A 21877-nucleotide genomic window follows, 5' to 3' on the forward strand; every position below is an offset into this window, starting at 1 on the left:
TAAAGACATGTAACACCATGCCCATATGTTGCAGCCAGGTTAGCATTGCTGGCAAAAATCACCTGACCAAGAGCAGGTTTGGGGGGGGGGGCTTATTTTGGCTTACAGACTTGAGGGGAAGCTCCATGATTGCAGAAAACGATGGCATGAGTAGAGGGTGAACTTCACCCCCTGGCCAACATAAGGTGGACAATAGCAACAGGAGAATATGCCAAACACAGGCAAGGGAAAACTGGCTATAATATCCATAAGCCTGCCCCCAACAATACACTGCCTTCAGGAGGCATTAATTCCCAAATCTTCATCAGCTGGGAACCTAGAATTCAGAACACTTAAGTTTATGGGACCACCTGAATCAAACCACCACATTCTGCCCCAGGCCCCCATAAGCTGATAACCATCCATGATATAAAATATAATATATTCAGTCCAACTTTAAAGGTCCCCATAGTTATTATCCATCCTTATGATGTTCAAACATCCCGACAACTCAAGGTCTTTTAACTGAGCCATAATACCAAAAAAAAACCCTGAGGGCTGGAGGGATGGCTTAGTGGTTAAGGCATTTGCCTGCAAAGCCAAAGGACCCAAGTTTTATTCCCTAGGACCTATGTTAGCCAGATGCACAAGGGGGGTTGCATGCATCTAGAGTTTGTTTCCAGTAGCTGGAGGCCCTGGTGTGCCCATTCTCTCTCCCCCTCTTTCTCTGCCAAATAAATAAATAAATATAAATAAAATTTTTAAAACCCTCAAAAACCCCATAATGGTACAGAATAAACACTCAAACTGCAAAAGATCGCACTGAGCATAGCAAAGAAATAGTCAGTTTAAACAGGGAAAACACCAAACTTAGTAGCTCCAAGTCTAACAACTTTAGCCAGTGACAAGTCTCCAAGTCCGATAATTCTAACCAGCAACAAGTCTCTGGAGTTCCAGTTCTGCCCCTCCAGCTAGGCTACTTACAGTCCTGGAAAACATCTGGGGCCAGAAACTTTCCTTAGCAGCCATGTTGTGGTCCTGGCATCTCCACTGGGTCTCCACTGCAACTCACAGTTCATCCCCACGGCTCCATTGAGTCTCCATGCAATCAATCCAGCAAACCTGATACACACTGTCCATGGCCATTTCCAAAACACAAGACCATATTGCAAATTCAGTGACCTTCCCTTTTCTGCGTTTCTCATACTCCATAATACCAGGTGGGGTACTGGTTTGTTAATCCGGGCCAGGGGCAATAAAGCAGACTTTGAAGAACAGGACACTCCTTAAGCATTCAGGCCCCTTCAGAAGAGTCTGCATTCTTCTTGTTATCCCAATAAGGTCAGCTGACCCAATCTCAAGGCTTGTAATCTCTCATATAATTGCAGCTGAACAGGCAGAAGTTTTAGCCCAAACATTTCATTTTTGTGCCGTATCCCTGTGCTCATACCAGTCCATTTCTACACAAAGCAGCACTGCACAAGTTCTCAGGTCATGGGTATAACAGTAAGCCTCTCACACAAACTGCTTCTAGCCCAGTCCAGACAAAACTCTTTCTTGCCCTCCAAGCCAAACATCACAGTCCAAAGTTCTTACTGCATTCAGGTCTTTTAACTCTGACCAGAATAGTCCATCAAGCTGTACTTACAGTACTGCAAGGCATCTCTTAGGCCAAGGTTTCAAATCCTTCCAAATTTCTCCTGCAAAGCAGCTCCAAAAGGCCAAAGCTACACAGTCAGGTGTTTAGCAGCAATCCTGCTCCTTGGTACCACTTTACTGTTGCAGTCAGGTTCAAATTGCTGTCCGAAATCACCTGACCAAGAGCAGCTTTAGGATGAAAGGGTTTGTTTTGGCTTACAGACTTGAGGGGAAGCTCCATGATGGCAAGGGGAAATGATGGCATGAGCAGAGGGTGGACATCACCCCCTGGCCAACATAAGGTAGACAATAGCAACGGGAGAGTGTGCCATACACTAACAAGGGGAAACTGGCTATAACACCCACAAGCCCGCCCCCAACAAAACATTGCCTCCAAGAGGCATTAATTCCCAAATCTCCATAAGCTGGGGACCTAGCATTCAGAACACCTAAGTTTGTGGGGGACACCTGAATCAAACCACTACACCCAGCCTGTTTACCTCTTTTTAAGGTGGGGTTTCTCATTATCCATGAGCTTACCAATTAGGCTATACTGGATAGCCAGTGAGCTCCAGGGTTCCTCTTGTCTTCACCTCCCCAGCTCTGGGATTTCAGGTGCATGATACTATACTTGCACGCTTATGGCTACTTGAAATGGAACTCAGGCCCTCATGCTTATAAGGCAAGTACTTTTGTCACTGCACTATCTCCCCGGCCCCTAGAAATTTGTTGTTTGGTAACTCTGGATACTGATAGTCCACAATTAAGGTGTTAGCAGTGTTTGTTTCCTCTGAGGCTTCTTGTCTTTGGTACTAGATTTCCATCTTCTATTCTGTCATCTTTTCTTTAACCCTGTCTATATACAAATTTCCTTCCCCTCCCTCCCTCCCTCTCTCTTCTCTTTTTCAGGTTCTTGATATTGAACCCAAGGCCTCCCAAATGCTAGGCAAGTGGTTTACTACTCTCAGCCAAAGTTCCTCTTCTTACTAGTCATTTGGATTAGGGCTCACTTAATACCCTCATTTAAGGAGTTTTAATAAAATTTGAAGACAAGGAGTTTTAATAAACTCCTTAAAGACTTTGTCTTCAAATACAGGCATATATGAGATAATAGCTAGTGGGGACTTAAATACAAAGTTTTTCAGGAAAAAATTCTCCAGTAGGAATGCTACTTGTTTTTAGTTTTTTATATAATAATGATTATTCCATTAATATAATTCTTGTTCCCATGTCTCACCTAATGACATTATCACAACATTTTACTATTTTATTTTGAAAACATTTAACAGCTACAAAATACTTTGCCAAGTGATTATATAGCCAAATTTTAATGCACTTCTATTTTGAACGTATAAATATTTCTTCCCTTTTCTGTAATTAGAAACAATGCTCAAGCTATTAATGAATACTGTCAGAAGTACTGAACCTTGTAATTTCCTTCCACATGATGGTTTTCTTTCTTTCTGCAGTAATAGACTGGAATGATGTTAGAAAACACAAGTATGGTCACCTACCAGAGTCTGCATCTCAGTATGAAGGTAAGATAAAACTAATTAGTATGAAAAAAGGTTGTGTTTGTAGGTTTGTGTGGTGTGTGTGGGGGGGGGTGTATGTGCTGGTATGCATGCACACATGTGGATGTGCAAGCCAGAGGTTGACATTGTCTTTCTCTGTTGCTCTCCACTGCATTTTTTTTTTTTTTTTGAGGCAAGCCCAACAGACTGGCCTTTTTTTAATGCAAGAGAGAGAGAAGGGGGAGAGGGTGGCAGAGAATTTGGCATGCCAGGGCCTCCAGCCAGTGCAGTTGAACTCCAGACTTGTGCACCCCCTTGTGTGCATGTGCAACATTGCACGTTTGCACCACTATGCATCTGGCTTACATGGGACCTGGAGAGTCAAACGTGAGTCCTTAGGCTTCACAGGCAAGTGCCTTAAACGTTAAGCCATCTCTCCAGCCCTCCTCTGTTTTTTTGAGACAGGATCTCTTACTGAATGTGGCATACTGATTTGGCTAGACTACCTAACCAGCAAACTCCAGGGCTCCTCCTGTATCTGCCTTCCTAGTTCTGGGATTAGAGGCATGCTGCCATACCTCTTACATGGATACTGGGGATTTGAACTCAGGTATTCATGCTTGTGTGGCAAATGCTTTATGAACTGATCCATTTCCCCAGCCCCTATCATGAAAAGAAAAAAATAAATGTGTTTTTTTTTTTTTTTTTTTAGGTAGGGTCTCACTGCAGCCCAGGCTGACCTGGAACTCATTATGTATTCTCAGGGTGGCCTTGAACTCACAGTGATCCTCCTACCTTTACCTTGCAAGTGCTGGGATTAAAGGCGTGCGCCACCATGCCCAGCTATAGGATGAAAAATTTTATTCAACATCTCTTGCCATAAAACATTTGTTCTTAGAGTCTGTATGTACAAATAATTCACTGGTTTAATCAAAAATAAATATTGTTGGGCTGGAGAGAGTGCTTAGTGGTTAAGGCACTTGCCTGAAAAGTCTAAGGACCTAGGTTCAACTCCCCAGGACCCATGTAAGCCAGATGTACAAGGTGACACATGCATCTGGAGTTCATTTGCAGTGTCTAAAGGCCCTGGTGCACCCATTCTCTCTTCTCTCAAATAAATAAAAAAGGTAAAAAAGGAGACATTGTCATTTATAGAGATATTTGTCAAAAGCAGCAGTATTTTGGTTCTGAGCTAAAAATCAGCCTATATTCTGAGTATAACTTTAGGTATAGCTACTTAGCCTTTCTCTAACTCTATAATTTACACATTTAGGCTCAAGAGGAAGGCCAAATTAGGTGGTATACTTCCACAGTTACTAATAAACTCTTTTAAAATAAAATAATTGGACTAGACAAAGTTTCAAATACCTGTTTTACCCCAGAATTGCACCTTTCTGTCATTGACCTATGCTTTAACTTTTTTTCTTTAATAGAAACTGCTGACATTCTGGAGATAGGTAAGATATTTTTTTTGTTCTGTTAAATAAGGGGACTTACTACACCAGGAGGTCAGCTACTAGGAAAAGAACTCCATGTGTCTCTGTCTCATAAACTAGAGAACACTTGCTCTTTTCTTCCTAATTAGCCCATGTGATTCATCTTAGCTTTTCTATCAAGTCCTACTGATCAGAAGGCCATGCCAAGCAAACAAAAAGGGAGAGCGTATGGTTAGTTGTATAGGATATAGTCAGGAAAGGAACTAAATCAAACTGGAAGTGATTTCTAATTCACTAAGTTCAAGACTAAAACAGATTCCTGTTATTCATACTGTAACATTTGGTGAGATCTTTCCTCCAAAAATTTCACATAAAATATATCAAACTGAAACTAAATTTAAAGATATCCTTAATATATGAATGAAATAAAAACATATATTCTCAAGTAATGAGTCAGAGTAATACTATACTTGCTTCTCATCCCTGCATAGTATATTTCAGGACTAGGATTTGAGGAGTAAAGCTAATGCTAGTATTTCTCAATCCGTTTTCAGGATTTATACATAAACATCAGTTAATGACTTAGGGTTCTTTAATATCCTTCTACATATTACATAAATGTTGATATCCAGATACTTTTATCAATTTTACTCCAGTGTGATATTTTGTTAGAATTTCATGTATTCAGCTTTATCATCTGCTTTCTTTCTCTTGCCTTTCCTTCCTCTAAGATAGTTTCCATCGCTCCCTGACACAGAATTCAACATTGTAAGACCGAGAGTAGGAGTCAGACAGAACCCCTGGGATTATTGAGAGACAACTTTGCCATTTCGTCACTTTGTGATTCTGACCCTTAGTTTTCTGAGTAGCAAAATGAGAATAGTAATCCCATTCTGCCTACTTCACAGGGTTGGGAAGATTACATGAGCTAATGAATGTGAAAACTATTTTTAAAACTCACACTTCTCATTCTTTTCAGTAGCTATACTTTACTTTGAGTCAAAGTTGATATTCTCTGAAGTGAAGCATTATGAATGTAAGCTGAACAAATAAAGGAGGTGAAACAATGAAGGTGAAAGAATTGTTACTTGGTAAACAAATGGTAGTTATTTCTTATCCTTTAAATTTTTTCTTAAACTTTCTAAATACTGAAGTGGGTATCAGTTACTTTCTCATAGCTGCGACAAAGTACCAATCAGAAGCAGTTTAAGAAAGGAAGGGGTTTAATTCAGCTTATAGTTCCAGAGGGCAGAGTCTATCATGCCAGGAGAAGAAACTGGCATCACATCACATCTGCAGGAAGGAAGTAAAGAGAGCCATAACAAACAGGACTGTGCTATAACACTACAAAGCCTGCCCTCAGTGTCACACTTCCTATAGCAAGGCTCAATAACTAAAGGTTCTGTAACCTTCCTGGATAGTACTACCAACTGGGTATTAGGTACTCAGACTCATGAGTTTATGGGGAACATTTTACACTGAAACCTCCACATTCTGCCCCGACCACCATAGATTTATGGCCATCTCATGGTACAAATGCATTTAAGCCAACTCTTAAAAGTCCCTGTAGTTAGGCTGGAGAGATGGCTTAGCAGTTAAGCACTTGCCTATGAAGCCTAAGGACCCCGGTTTGAGGCTCGATTTCTCCACCCACATAAGCCAGAGGCACAAGGTGGCACATGTGTCTGAAGTTTGCTTACAGTGGCTGGAGTCACTGATGCATCCATTTTCTCTCTTTCTTTCTCTTTGTCCCTCTCAAATAGATAAATAAATAATAAAATTTAAAAATAAACAAAAAAAAGTCCTTGTAGTCTTTACCAGGCCCAACACTGTTCAAAACTCCCAAGTTGGCTGGGCATGGTGGCGCACACCCTTAATCCCAGCACTTGGGAGACAGAGGTAGGAGGATTGCTGTGAGTTTGAGACCCTACCTTGCAAAACAAAACAATAACAACAACAAAAAACCCTCCCAAGTCAAGGCTAAGGTCTCAGCTGAGAATCAAGGCAGTGTCTTAACTATGCGGCATGTAAAATCTAAACATTAATAACATGATTGCAACATATAATGGCACAGAATAAACATTCCCATTCCAAAGAGAAAAATAGGAGCGTTGGAAGGAAATACTGGACCAATGCAAAAGCAAAATGCAGCAAGGCAATCATGAAATCCTACAGCTCAGTGTCCAGTGTCTGAGACTTGTGATGAAATTCTCTGAGTTCTAAAGACTTGGCATAGCTCTGCCCCTCCAGCTGTGCTGCCTGTATCCTCCCTGTAAGGGGCAGATCTTCCCTGAGCCTGTAACTTTTCTTTACAGGTGTCCCATGGCCTTGCAAAATCCAAAGTCTCTACTGCAACTTAGGGTTCACTTTGTAGCCGTACATAGTGGCCCCACAGGATCTCCTTGCAGACTTCAGCCCTGGTTCATTATTGTTTAGCTTTAGTGGCTCTCTGGAACTGTGATGATATTCCATGGCCTCCTATATTTTGGGTTTTCCATGAACCCAAATCCAGTATATGGGACCATTGCCAAGTTCTGTTACTATATCCAAATGAAGCCTGGCCTTGGACCACAGTTATACTACTCTCTCTGCCTGTGTACACTGACCTTGGGGAACTGAGCTCTCAACATTCTCCCCTCAGGCCTTTTCCTTTCAAAAGAATTTTCCTTTTTACTAGTTTGAGCATTCAATGAATTAGGTCTTGTTCTCAGGGCATTCTTTCTGTTGTTTCAATGCAGAGCATTTGGCTTATCTTTAATGATAACGGTCTCTTTAGTAACTATAACCTAAATAGCTTCAGTTTCTGGGTTTGGATATTTAAATTTACTTATATTTCTTTCTGTTTCAAACTTTGTATTTTTTTCATATCTTTTTGCTATGTATTTTCCTCTCTTGCATTGTAAAGCTGAATGAAGGCAGCAAAGAGAAGCCATGTCATCTACTCAGTGTTTTTCTGCTTTGAAATTTCCTACACTAAGCACATCATTCCATTATTTTAAAGTTCAGCTAGCCAGAATATAGTAGTTTCTTTGCCAGAACGTTACATGAACTGTTTCTAGCCCAGGTCCTGATAAATTCCTTTTTCCCATCTAGAACCTCATCAGTAAAGCCACCACAGTTCACATTACTCTTGGTCTCTGCTCTTCCAAAACCCCACAAGAATAGTCCATTAAGCTCTGCTTACAGCATCCATCCACATTCTTCTGGCAGACCAGTTTGAAAAGGGTAACTACATGGTCAGCTTTTTCACCATTATCAGCCCCACTTCTTGGTACCAATTTTTTGTATCAGTTACTTTCTTGTTGCTGGGACAATATATCCAACCAGAAGCAACTTAAGGAAAGAGTTTAATTCAGTTTAGTACAGTTCCAGGAGATATAATCTATCATGGCTAGAATATATGACAGGAGCAGAAAATTGGCATCACAGTATCATATCCACAGGGAGGAAAAAGTGAGACAGCAAGCTGGACTGCAACATCTCAAGGCCCATCCATAGTGAGACATTACCTCCAACAAAGCTCACTTCCTAAAGGTTCCACAACCTTCCTGAATAGCATCACCAACTGGATATTAAGCCCTCAAACTCATGAGTCCACAGGGGACATTTTACACTCAAAACACCATAGTGTGTAAGTGGAAAAACAAGGATGCAAGAGTCAGACAGTTGGGTTCAATTCCTATTCACTACTCATTACTCATTAGTTTTGTTACTTCAGGCAAATTAGTCTTTCTGACACATTTCCTTATCTTAAAATGAACATAAAACCGACTCGATAGGCTGTAGTGAATATGAAAGATAACTGAGCTAGTTTGGCATCATCAGGCAAAGGAAAGAAACTCAGTGATAGCTGCTACTCATCTTGGTCTTGTTAATGTAAATAATAACAATTTAAGTTCAGTGTCAGCTCTAGAAATGTTGTAAAGAGCCTGTTGATATGGAATGATGAAACTCATTTTATATAAAATATGAAAGTATAGTTTTCTTCATAAGAATATTAGTAACACAGATACATCTGCTGATATAAGTTAAGGCTGCGTATTTTATCTTGTCCATTGAGCATTAGAGCAGATTTGTGGAACCTTCATGGTGGACAAGGCTCTAAAATCATCTGGTTCACAGGGCTGGAACTATAGCTCACTGGTATATTGTTTGCCTAGCATAAAGGCCCTTGATTTTCATTCCCAGTTCTTCAAAAATAAAATAATGATGATAACCATCTACTTTGACCCAGCATTTCCATATTTTGACATTTTGAATTTCTCATTAAATGTCTTATCATGAATACCTAAAACTATTGAGCACATACAGCCTCTTCAGATAAATTGTTTCATGTTACATAATTCTTGAGCTAAATATGTTTCCTTGTAATTTCTGTTAGACATATTCTGATTTTTAGGGCCAGTTAGAAGCGAGTTAACCCTCCGGTTATTAGAAAGCACCTCTAAGGACTGCCACTCTGCCACTTTCTTAGCTCCATCCATACCTCAATTTTGTTTTGTTTTCCAAGACAGGGTTTTACTTTATCCCAAGCAGATCTGGAACTCATTTTGTAGCCCCAGACTGGCTTTGACACTCCTGGTGATCCTCCTACTTCAGCCTCCTGAGTGCTTGGACTACGGACATGCTCCCCCATGTCCAGCACACACCTAAATTTTTAGCACAGCTTCCTAACTAGTCTTCCATGCTCACCCCCTAGCCTTCTTCCCTCCTAGTCTAACTTTTAACACTGCAGCCAGCATGATTGTACCCTAAACCCATTAGTATTTGGTTTTTCATTAACATTACATCAGGGGTAATCTGATATGTGAACACTGCCTCTATCTACAGCTACTTTCCTAAGTTTTTTATTTGAACCCTACCCAACAGCTATGCCAAAAAATCCAGTTCTAAAAACTATCAGCTCCAAGTCTTTATACATATGCTTTTCTTTCTGTCTGATAGTTTCCTTTTCTTAACTATCATTTTATACTTTCACTTGGAGCGTAAGTTACTTCCTCCTAGAAGCCTTCCATAAACCTGCCAGGTGCTCTTCCACCTCTCCAATTGCAGGCCTCACCACAACATTCTGTAGTGTACTATTTAGTCTCTGACCCTCATTAGATGGAAACTCATCATGACAAGGGCAATATTTTGGTCATGATAGTGCTCTGGTACAATACTGTATTTCTTGGACGCATGGATAAGGAAATGGCTCTGAGACTGCATTCTTACTCATGCATGCTGTTCATGCATTGCTCCTCTAGTTGTTCCTTGGGTGACAATGGTTTTGGATCACTTTACCACGTGGTTACCATTTTGACTCTGGAGTGCTGTATCTCCAAGTATATCGTGTCATCTTACTAGCCTAGGATTGAGTAGGACTGCTGCTTCATTGCTTCTTTTACTTTCATTCACTGAAAAATTTGTATTGAGCCTCTACTAAGTATCAAGCACTATCATTAAACAGTGAAGATGGAAAGGGAATAAAAAATAGTCCCTAAGTCAGGCATGGTGGCACACACCTTTAATCCCAGCACTCTGGAGGCAGAGGTAGGAGGATCAGTGAGGGTTTGAGGCCACCCTGAGACTGCATAGTGAATTCCAGGTCCCCTGGGTTGGAGATGGCTTAGCGGTGAAGGTGCTTGTCTCTGAAGCCAAAGGACCCATGTTTGGCTCTCCAGATACCTTGTAAGCCAGACAGACAAGGTGACACAAGTGCACAAGGTCATACATGTGCACAAGGTGACACATGTGTCTGGAGCTTCATTACAATGGTGGAGGCCTTGGCTTGCCAATGTCCTCATATATGCATGTGTACTCTCACTTGCATTAAAAAAAAAAAAAAGGCCAGTCTGTTGGGCTTGTCTCAAAAAATTTTTTTAAATAGTCTGTATCCATAAAGAGTTTGCATAACTCATTTACAGAGATGTGATAAATAAGAAAAATTTAAATGGGTTATTATAAGATATAGAGAAGTGAGGAGATAGGAAAAGCAATCGTATTTTTTCTGAGTGCTAGTTACCAGGTATGGGGGAGGTGGGCAAACAAGATACCTAAAAGTTGTTTTGGGAAATTCTCAGATCCTCCCTAGCTTGAGTAGTATAATTCTGTATTTTTGAAGTGTCCCAACTCCAGGTCATTCTCATTCGGTTACCTGCCTACATCCTCCAGAAAGACTGATTTCTTCTTCTTACCTAAGCCTCTCATTGTTGCCTAAAAAGAGGACTAAGCTTTTTCTAGATGTTTTATTTCTATGAAATAAAAGTACCATTAATGACTTCTTTTTTATCTTTTTCTCTTTCAATGAGGAAGCTACATGAAAATGTTACTGAAGCAACCAGCCTTCTGTTCCAGCCTTTAGGCATTTGATGAAAGACTGTACATATTAAATCACACATGTTCTTCTGTGCATGAATTTTTCAAAACCATAAACCAGATGGTAGAAATGTATATTAATGAGACCATTGCATTGATATTGGGAACTGAACTTCTGCTTAAAACCTTTCTTCTCACCCAGGGTATTTGATGAGCTCTTTGCTTCTAGCTAAAAAGTAGCCTCTTGGTATATTTTGAAGGGCACAAATGATACACTTCAGTTCCTTTTGTTTGTTTTCAGAAATTATTTTTGGCTTAATGTTTTATTTTTAGATGAATCATTAAAAATATCAAGCTAATGATTTTAAAGGACTATAAGCACCATTTTGAGAATGAATTACTATATATACTATTACTTAGTTTTAGACGTTTTGGAATAACTGAGTTTTATTAGAGATGAACATGCTGCCATTTATTAATCACTTGAAAAATACTAAGAAAATACAGACTTGCAGGTGTGACTTATGGAAAGGAGTTGTTCTAGCAGATATTTAAATGATTATAAAATGACATGAAGCAGAATGTTCTTAGTGCTATGATAGATTGATGAAAAGAACAGAAAAAAACTCTAGAAGTAGATATAAGAATATATAAGAAATTAGTATAAGACTAAGGCAATATTCCAAATAGGTGGAGAGAAGATGATTCATGCAGTAGATGAAGTTGAAATACATTGATTGAATAAGAGTAAAAATGGAAGGCTAGATCCTGGCTTCGTTTATTTCATAAAATAAATTGCAAATAGATTACACACTTAAGATATAAATAAAATGATACCAAGGCATCCTTGAAAACATGTGGATAAATATTTAATATTAAAGTGAGAAAGGTATAGTATGAAAAATAAGAAACCATAAAAGATAGAAAACTTAAGAACAAATATTACCACACTAAGACAAACACCTTACTCACATGAAAGACAAAGGACTAATATTTTGAATTTACAAAGACCTCTTAGAATCTATGAGGAAATTAAAGGTTGTATGAGAAGTAAAGAAATGGCAAAAAAAACAAAAAACAAAGATCTTTACAGAACTGCAAAAAAGTACAAAAGTACACTAATATTTATTTTTATCATCAAGATTTATCAAAATTTCTAGGCATGGTAGTATGTGCCTATAATCTAAGTATTTGGGAGGCTGAAGCAGAGGGATTACTAGTTTGTCATCAGCCTGGGGTAGAAACCAAATTTCCAAGCTAGCCTGGCTACATAAGTGAGATCCTATTTCAAAAAAAATTATGAAGATTAGAGTTTTAACAAAGGTGTAGGAAACACACTCATGTACTTTTGATAGTAATAGAAATTAGTATAGAATTTCTAGAGGATATTTCAGAAGTATATATCATATCAAAATCTAAAATATCCATAGTTGGCTTATTAATCCTACTCTTTGGAGTTTGCTCTAAGGAGATTGTTTTAGTCAGTCTTTTTGTCTCTGTAACAAATACCAGAGATAATCTAAAGGAGGAAACTTATTTTGTTCACAGTTTCAGGGGTCTTGGTCCATGGTCAGGGACTCCATTACTTTTAGGTTCATGCTAAGCAGAAAGGCCATGTAAGAAGGGCAATGTGAAAGAAAGCTGATAATCTTATTGCAGTCAAGGAGCAAAAAGAAGTAATAGGAAGGGGTCAGGGCCAAAATATGCCCTTCAGGATACATGTTCAGTGGCCCATTTCCTTCAACTGGGCCCCACTTCCCACACTTTTTCTTTTTTAAAATATTTGTTTATTTGCAAGGAGTGTGTATGGTGGGGGGGGGGGTAGAATGAATGAGAATGGGTGTGCCAGGTACTCTAGCTGCTGCAAACAAACTAGATGCATGTGCCACTTTGTGCATCTGGATTTACATGGGTACTGAGGAATCAAACTCGGGTTGTTAGGCTCTGGAGGTAAGTGCCTTAACCACTGAGCAATCGCTCTAGGCCCTACTTTCCACATTTTCACCACCTCCCAGTGGTGTGTTCCTATTTTGAATGTATCAGTAGATTAAACCATTGATTAGGTCAGAGCCTTCATGATACTGTCTTTTTGGAAATGCCCTCATATTCATGCCCAAAAGGAAGCTTGAGTAATCTTGGCATCTCTCATTCAGTCAAATTAACAATCAAGACTAACCATAACAGAGATCATCTTGAAAGCATTCATAAACAAAAATACACCTTTAAAATTAGAAAACACATGTTTTCATTTTAACACTCAGTTGTTGTTGGGTTTTATAAAGTCATGGTAATATACATAATGAAACGATATTTAGACAGTAATCTTAGAGTAGTATTTCTTTTTTTTTCTTTTTTTGTGACCCAATGAGTTTAATTAGAGTTACTTACTTGTGTATGGATAAGGGGTTGTTTACCTGAAGATAGGCAGCTTAATGGTGACTAAATGACTGAAGAAAGTATCTCTCCTACCCAACAATAATTAACTACCAGTAAGCTCAGGGAACTGTGAGACCTTATGAACCCCTTCACATTCATGTCAAAATGTTGACCTTCTCAATCTTGTACGTTGTAACCACAGCTCCTGTGAGTTCATGAGTGCAACAGCCATGTCCTATGTGAAAGACTTGTTCCACAGTACTCTTCCCCTTCCTCTGGCTTTTATGTTCTTTCTGCCTCTTCTTTCCCTGTTTCCTGAGCCTTGCATGTCCATTTTGGGCTGAGCAGCACTCACAGTTATATATTCTCAGCACTTTAACCAGTTATGAGTCTCTACATTAACCACTACCCACTGCAAAAAGAGGCTTCTCTCACTAAGGCTGAAAGCCGCACTAATCTATGGGAGGAAGCTGTAGAATAGGATTTCTAACCTAAAGACATTGATTATCTTTTTGCCTTAGGGATTTGACTTCCATATTTAAGTGGAACAAACTAAGGTATTAAGAAGAACTATGTCCAGAATAGTAGTCAGCCTAAGTAGCCAGTAAATAAATAAATTAGCTTGTTTGTTATACTTCCCCTTAGAATATAAGGGGGGACACTGACTTTGGCAGTATTGTTATTCGTTTTGAAAACTTGGTGCTAAAATCTTGACTTGGCATATGGTAGCAGATACTAAATAAATATTTATTGAATGAATATATATTTTGAAAATATATATTGAACAAATTCATATTCATTCAGGTCAGCTTGGGCTAGAATGAGACCCTACCTCAAAAATAAAATTTTAAAACTTAATTGGGCCTGGAAAAATGGCTTAGTGGTTAAGGCACTTGCCTGTGAAGCCAAAGGACCCAGGTTCAACTCCCCAGAACCCATGTAAGCCAGATGCACAAGGGGGCACATGCATCTGGAGTTCGTTTGCAATGGCTAGAAGCCCTGGTGTGCCCATTCTTTCTCTTTCCCCCTGCCTATTTCTTTATCTCTCTCTCAAATTAATAAGTAAAAATAAAATATAGAACTAAAAAAATGAATAAATTGAACTCAGGTCTTCATGCTTGTGCAGCAAGTGCTGTTAACCACTGAGCCATCTCCCTAGCCCATAGGGTGCCTTTTTTCTTTTACTTTTTACAAAATTATGTATTTATTTATTTATTTGTAAAGAGAGAGAATGAGTGCAAACACCAGAGCCTGCAGCTGCTGCAAACAAACTCGAGATGCATGGGCTACTTTGTGCATATGGCTTTATGTAGGTACAAGGGAATCAAACCTGAGTTGCTAGGCTTTGCAAGCAAGCACCTTGACTACTGAGCCAGCTCCCCCTTTTTTCTTTAAAAGGTACTTTTATATAATTTGTTGGCCCCTTCAAGGAAAGAACCTTATTTTCCTATTAAAAATTGTAATTGTCATATAGTGCATGCTAGAATTTACAAAGCACTTATTAAATAGTGATAATAAATGCTATGTATGGCTTCCATTTTCTCATTTGTAAGGTCTGAGCTCAAATATTTCTTCTGTTGGGCTGGAGAGATGGCTTAGCGGTTAAGCGCTTGCCTGTGAAGCCTAAGGACCCTGGCTCGAGGCTCGGTTCCCCAGGTCCCACGTTAGCCAGATGCACAAGGGGGCGCATGTGTCTGGAGTTCGTTTGCAGTGGCTGGAGGCCCTGGCATGCCCATTCTCTCTCTCTCTCCCTCTATCTGTCTTTCTCTCGGTGTCTGTCGCTCTCAAATAAATAAATAAAAAATTAAAAAAAATATTTCTTCTGTAGAGCATATGTCCCTAAGTTCACTAAGATATCTCACAGTTGCTATCACAGTACCTCATTTTATTTCTTTTCAAATACTTATCACCTTCACTTACCCATGGGTTGTTTCTTACCATACACTACAATTACTATAAATTCCATGTTGGTGGAGACTTGCTCCCTTCAACAGCTCATATACTAAAATTGGAAACATGAGGTCAGGGATCCATGTTATACTGCCTAGCTGTGTTGCTACTTATTTAATATCTCCACTTATCTCTATATAGAAAACAACATGAATTTAAGAACTTTGTCTGTCTTGTTTCCCTAATACTTAATACACTTATTTTCACTTGGAAGAAGATTTCCAGATGAAGATTGTGCATACAATTGGACTGTTACTTCCATCTTTCAGATGAATAAACTGAGGCATGGAAGTGTAAATTTACCTGACATTTAGCTGAAGAAATAACTGTTAGCCAGTATCTTCTATTACATATGTGACTAAATCACATTTTTACAACTTGATCAGTATTTTCTAGACACAAGGTTTTTATCTAGCAGTACTTGAAGCCTACTAAGTACTGAATAACTTCTGAAAATGATGCCCTAAACTTTGAAGAAAAGACATATGTAGGAATATGGCTTTAGGATTAGTGATTTAGACAATGGCACACTACTAGTTGGGAGACAAATTTAGCCTGTTCCCTGCTTTTCTCAGTAGTTTTCATAGAATGTAGGCTTGCTCTCTTTCATTTGCGTACTGTCTTTAGCTGCTATCACACTGCTGCAGTGGCAAAGTCTAGTACTTATGACATAGACAATATAGCTTCCACACATGAAACTGTATGAGCTTGCCTTTACTGATTCCTGATCTGCATCGTGCTCACTGTCTCTTCTGTTGTGATTGAGAGCTGTCAGATAGGGAAGTCCTGTGATACCTGACTTTATGATGAGCATGATAAAGGTGTGCAGATATCCTGACCTGTTCTGAAATTTACCTGATAGCAGCTGGATGTGGCACATGCCTTTAATCCCAGTACTCCAGGAGGCAGAGGTAGAAGGATCACTGTGCGTTTGAGGCCAGCCTGTGAGATCTTGTCTCGAAAAACCAAAAAAAAAAAAAAAAAAAAAAAAAAAGCACATGATGGTAGGTGCAAAGCCTTAAATAGACAAGCCAAGAAACTGAAAACTAACCTAGGTATGATTCTAACTATTTAGCCATCAGAGTGGATGGACTGCTTTTAACCAGGTTATTATACGGGATTTCCTAAAGTGGTATAAAATCTGAGGTTTCTAGCCCTTTTACCTTACAGCATCAGAAACTGATTACCATGGTTGGTATGTGTAATAGAAAATTGTAATTAATGCTGCTATAATTCTTAAAACCAAAAGCTCTTAGGTACCTTTTTTTTTTTTTTTTTTTTTTTTTTTTTTTTTCAGAGCTCAAGCTAACACAAGCAATCACTCACAATTGACCAAGCCTCTAGACCTGTGCTGCTATCATTAGCTATCAGGCACCTGTTGTTTTAAATGCATTAAAATCAAATAAAATTTAAAGTTTAGTTTCTTAAGTTCCACATTTCAAATGTTCAGTGGCTAGAAGCTATCTTATTAGATAGCACAAATAATGGAGCATTTCTTGCAGCATAGAAAAGTTCTCTTGGACTTACTGAACTTGCTATCATAGATACTAGAGTTAAGGAGTCTCAGTTCAGTGAAGCCCAAGTCTTACTATTTGACTTAATCTTTCATTTATAGAAATGGAATAATAATCTGTAATGTTTTCTTTTTCTAACAGCAAATAATGATGAGATGTACTCAGTCTTTGACTTAAGGCCTTCTCAGCTAAGAGAAGATTCTTTATTAAATTCTGATAATCTCTTTAAATGCTCTCTCCAGAAAAATAGCCATCTCATTTACCCTATGAACTGACTGGTCATGATGATTTATCACTGGCCAAATTGTAAAATATTTCAGAACTGATAATGATTTATGGGTCAACCCTATTTGGTTGTGTTAAGGATGATGGGAAAGGGGCTGATTTTTAAACAGAAGCTATAAAGTCAGTAGAATATAAAGTCTTGGCATCATCTTTGGAGTGATTTAGATTTCATTATTCAGTGACTCATTTTTATTCCCAGCATCTAGTGCTTTTTGCATGGCCCAAAGGGGCCTTGTGCTGCTCCACTACAGAGGACACTTCAAGAATGCTGGTTTGCTACAGTGTTTTAGCTTGTGAGAGTCTCTGGGACCTTCCCTGCTCCATCATGGGCTCACCTCTAGGTGGGTATTAGGGGGAAATTGCAAATTGGCTTAACTTTGAAATAAAGAACTTGTTGATTGCTTGTGGTCCAATGGTATCTGTATATAACATCCACCCCTTACATGTTTTGCCGGCCCTAGCATAGTGTCACCTTGACAGATGCTCCTCTGACACATTGTTCTTTATTCTTTTAAGATACTCTAAGGCCATATTAGGCTGAAGAAGTCATAAGCAACCTAACTTATTCTTTCTTACTGTGATCAGAACTGCTTCCCAAATCTCCATTTGCTATATTCTCAGATCCTTATAATTTTGGACCTCAAAGTAGTGGCGGTGGCTGGAATGGGGGTGGAATTGGGGAAGATATGAGAAGCTAGTTTAAAAGGTGATGACCTAACTCTGTCTCATTGATCTGGCTTCCACTTGCCTCAACTTCTCTCACCCTATGTCTCCAGATAGTCTTTCCTTCATTCTTGCTGAGCTGAGGTGATGAGATCCAACCACTTTGGGTGTTAGAAACTGATAGCAGTGCAGGACCTCTCAAAGAGTTAGGCTGTTCAAAAATAATCTCACCATTACTTTCTGCCTCTTCTGTTTCTCATGGGCTTCTTGACACTTAAAAAATAAAAACCATTTTCATTTTAGGGACTAACATGAGAAACACCTTATGTCATCTTGAGACCGTGATTTTAAAATATCTAAAAAATTTACTCAGTAACTGGATTCTTCCCCTTACTTTAAGTCCAAATAGGAAAAAAGAAGTTTTATGCTTAAAACCAGTCTGCAAATGGCTTAATGTTTAGTGTAGATTACATCCCCAAAACATTTTTAGGAAGTTGACTGTGATAGAGATTTCTATTTCCTTTACAGGTCATTTTACCTGGGACAAATACCTAAAAGAAACATGTTCAGTCCCAGCGCCTGTTCATTGCTTCAAGCAGGTAATTGATTCTCAACATTGTTAGTAGATGGGAGATTTTCTTTTTTCCTGGTGCTTAAACAATGGATACATGAAGTAGGAACTCTGACTTCTTAACTAAGGGCCCCCAAATAAACTGGTATGGGAGGAACTCAAGAAGTAAAATTTGGGGCTGGAGAGATGGTTCAGTAGTTAAGTGTATTTCCTGTGTGAACATGAGGGCTTAAGACTGATTAAGTACTAATCACCAACTCCCACATAAAATAGCTGGACATGGCTGCATGCTCATATAACTCCAGTCTCATAGGGGAGCAGAGACCCTAGGATCTTTGGAGTGCTGTAAGGTCTGGAATCAGTAAAAGAAGACTCCAGCCGGGCATGGTGGTGCACGCCTTTAATCCCAGCACTCGGGAGGCAGAGGTAGGAGGATCGCCATGAGTTCAAGGCCACCCTGAGACTACAGAGTTAATTCCAGGTCAGCCTGGACCAGAGTGGGACCCTACCTCAAAAAAAAGAAAAAGACTCCAGCTTACAAATAAGACCAGGCAGAAGAGCAGTGGAGCCAGACACCCAGTGTTCTACACCAGCCAGTGCAACTAAGCGACCCCGCCTCAAGTGAACATACGGGGTGCTACATGGGGACAATAAACATGCATACACTACACACACAACATATTATACACATATACATGCACATACAACTAAAAAAATAAGTAACATTTGATCACTGTGAGTTTCAGCTGCAGGTGTTCTCCTAAAGTCCATCTAAGTCACACCTTTTTGTCTTGACCCTTAAGGTTACTCTGTTTTTTTTTTTTTAAATTGCAGTTTTTTACTGTAGCTCTTAACTCAGACAGATGAGAAAGAACTATAAGCCTAAAATAGTTCTTAATCGTGGAGTCATGTTCCTTTCTTTCCCTATATTCTATTTTATTTTTTTGATTTTTCGAGGTAGGGTCTCACTGTATCCTGGGCTGACCTGGAACTCACTGCAGTACCAGGCTGTCCTTGAACAACTCACAGGGGTCCTCCCAAGTGCTGGGATGTGTGCCACCACACCTGGCTCCCTGTATTCTTTTTCCTTAATGTTTTTATTCTTACCTTTCTTTAAAACATTGATAGCTAGTCCCACTGGTGAACATTTGAAGCTCATCACAAATAGCTTCTGTATAGAAAGAGGAGTTCCAGACAGTATGCAGGTGATATTGATTATGCCACTATGTAATGAGGCTATTAAAAAATGTCCTGTTGATAAACAGATCATATCATCAGGAAGTTAGCTCTTTCTCTCTCTCTTCCTCTAGTAATCATTATTCCCTTGTCAACATTTCACTTTAAGTTTGAGTTTAGTCCAAGAAAAAGTTTTTGGTTTATTTGAAATAGTACAGACCGAATACATATATCTACCAAAAACATTTTTAAGTCAAAATATACTAGTAATAGTTTTCAAGTCATGAAAGATCAGGCAACTAAACAGTGATCTGAGAAATGGGAAACAAAGGAGCTGAGAACTATATGACTTGCCATCCTCAAGTCAAGTTTCCAAATTATGGCCCAGAAAAGAGGAACCATGTTGAGCTAGTAGACTCCTAGTTCAAGGAAATGAACAAAGTACTAAAGAAGATAGGCCTTCACAGAAAAAAGAAAATCATAAGATCCTCAAGTGTGCAAGATGGTGCTATTGTTGAGTGAGTGCATGCGCATGAGAAAACTACCCAAGGCCAAAAAGAAAGCTATCTGAAAGTACCAGAAGGAAGAGTTGGGCACTCACATAGGACTGAGGATACTTTCAGATCCAGCAACTCAACTAAAACGTTTCTTAATGATTGTGTCTTGGGAATTAAGAAGGACTTCTTGATAAGAGGAAATAATTAGTCATAAGCTGAGCAATACTCTAGACCTGCCTAGCAAATCATAAAAGTGGTAATCAAAAGGATCAAACTGTTCCCAGTTAATTTCATCTGGAAACAAAGCACAAGAAATTTTACAGGACTGCAAAAATACTCAGTACCCAATAGATAAAATTCACAGTGCCCAACATACAAAGACCACTGGGCATGTGAAGAGACAGAAAAGTGCAATCAGTAGTAAAGAGAATAGTTTGCCGAATAACAGACAAACATATTAAACTTTTTTTTTTTTTTTTTTTTGAGATAGAGTCTCACTGTAGCCCAAGCTGACCTGAAACTCATTCTGTTGGCTCCAGGCTGCCCTCGAACTCGTAGTGATCCTTCTACCTCTGCCTCCCAAGTGCTGGGATTAAAGGTGTGTGTTACCACATCTGGTTAAACTATTATTTTAATTTCTTGATATGTTCAGAAATTAAGCAGAGAAATGAAAGTTAAAGACTCATATTGACCTAGTGGTATGAATATCACTAATAAAATAAAATATACAAAGGATAATATTAATGGTAAAAGAAAAGATTAGTAAACATGAAGACAACAATTAAAACTATCCAAAATAAAATACAAAGAAAAAGGAATTCAGAAAAAAATGAAACAATCACCAGTGTACCATAGGATAGCTTTAGGTGGCCAAGTATGCATATAACTGGCATTCTCAAAAAAGAGAAGGTGGAAAAAATGAGTATGTGAAGTAATATGGCTAAAATTTTTCAAATAAACAAATGAGAATCACTATATAAATCTACACATTCAAGAAGCTCAGTGAATTCCCAAAGTAAGGAATGAGAACTAAACTAGACCAAGGCAAACCATGATTAAACTATATAAGCCATTGCTGCAGAAACCTTAAAAGCAGCTAGAATAGGGGCTGGGAAGGTGGCTCAGTGGGGAAAAAAAGCTTGCCACACAAGCATGAGGATCAGAGTTTGAATCTCTAACACCCATATAAATGTCAGCCAGTGGCCATAGCAGCCACCTGCAATCCCCATGCACTGAAAGTGAAGAAGAGAATCCCCAGGGTAAGCTGGCCAGCTAGACTAACTGAATCAGAGAACTCTGTGCTTGGGAGAAAGCCCATAACTCAGTGAAAATAAAGACAAGAGGGGCTAGGGAGATGACTTAACATTTAAAGGCGTTTTCTTGCAAAACCTGCTGACCCAGGTTCAATTCCTCAGCCACCTAGTTAGTAATCCCAGACATGTACTCTCTCATAGCAACAAGAGGCCCTGGCATGTTCAAGTACATAAATACAAACAGGCACATACATACAAGCAAATAATTTTTTTTGAGGAGAGAGATGGAGGAAGACACTATCAACCTCTAGCCTCCACATGCACATGTAAAAAATAAACAACTTGAGCAAATAAACTTCACATAGAACAAAATTGAGGTAAAAATAATACCATTTCTGGTCTGAAACAATGTAAGCAAGAACAAACTTGAGCAACATCTTTAAAGTACTGGAATAACAAAAAACAATTTACAAACCTAGAATACTATACCCAGCAAAAAAAGTAAAGATAGATACACAGAAGCTAAAGGAATTTTTTACTAATAGATTCATACTGCCAGGAATATTAATGTACCACACACATACATTACACATATTAAGCAAAAGAAAAATTATGCCTGATGGAATAAGTTTTATACAAAGGAATGACATTACTAGAAATTGCAGTAAGAATATATAGTAAGGGCTGGGGAGATAGCTCAGCATTTAAGAGTGCTTGGTACTTAAGCA

General features: G+C 38.8%; 1 protein-coding gene across 7 annotated transcripts in view; it reads left to right on the forward strand.

Annotated features, from left to right (window-relative positions):
* Nucleotides 1-21877, forward strand: part of Scmh1 (Scm polycomb group protein homolog 1) — a 224630-nt gene that overhangs the window by 63952 nt on the left and 138801 nt on the right. For 5 of the 7 annotated variants that reach the window (XM_045149869.1, XM_045149867.1, XM_045149865.1 and 2 more), the window contains 3 exons: nucleotides 3087-3155; nucleotides 4565-4588; nucleotides 18181-18251. In XM_045149869.1, coding sequence (XP_045005804.1) covers nucleotides 3087-3155; nucleotides 4565-4588; nucleotides 18181-18251 — 164 coding nt within the window. Of the gene's footprint in view, nucleotides 1-3086; nucleotides 3156-4564; nucleotides 4589-17188; nucleotides 17331-18180; nucleotides 18252-21877 lie in introns of all 7 variants that reach the window. The other 2 variants (XM_045149870.1, XM_045149871.1) reach the window with 2 other exon arrangements.

Source organism: Jaculus jaculus, chromosome 5, assembly GCF_020740685.1.
Source record: "Jaculus jaculus isolate mJacJac1 chromosome 5, mJacJac1.mat.Y.cur, whole genome shotgun sequence".
NCBI classification, from domain to species: Eukaryota; Metazoa; Chordata; class Mammalia; order Rodentia; family Dipodidae; genus Jaculus; species Jaculus jaculus.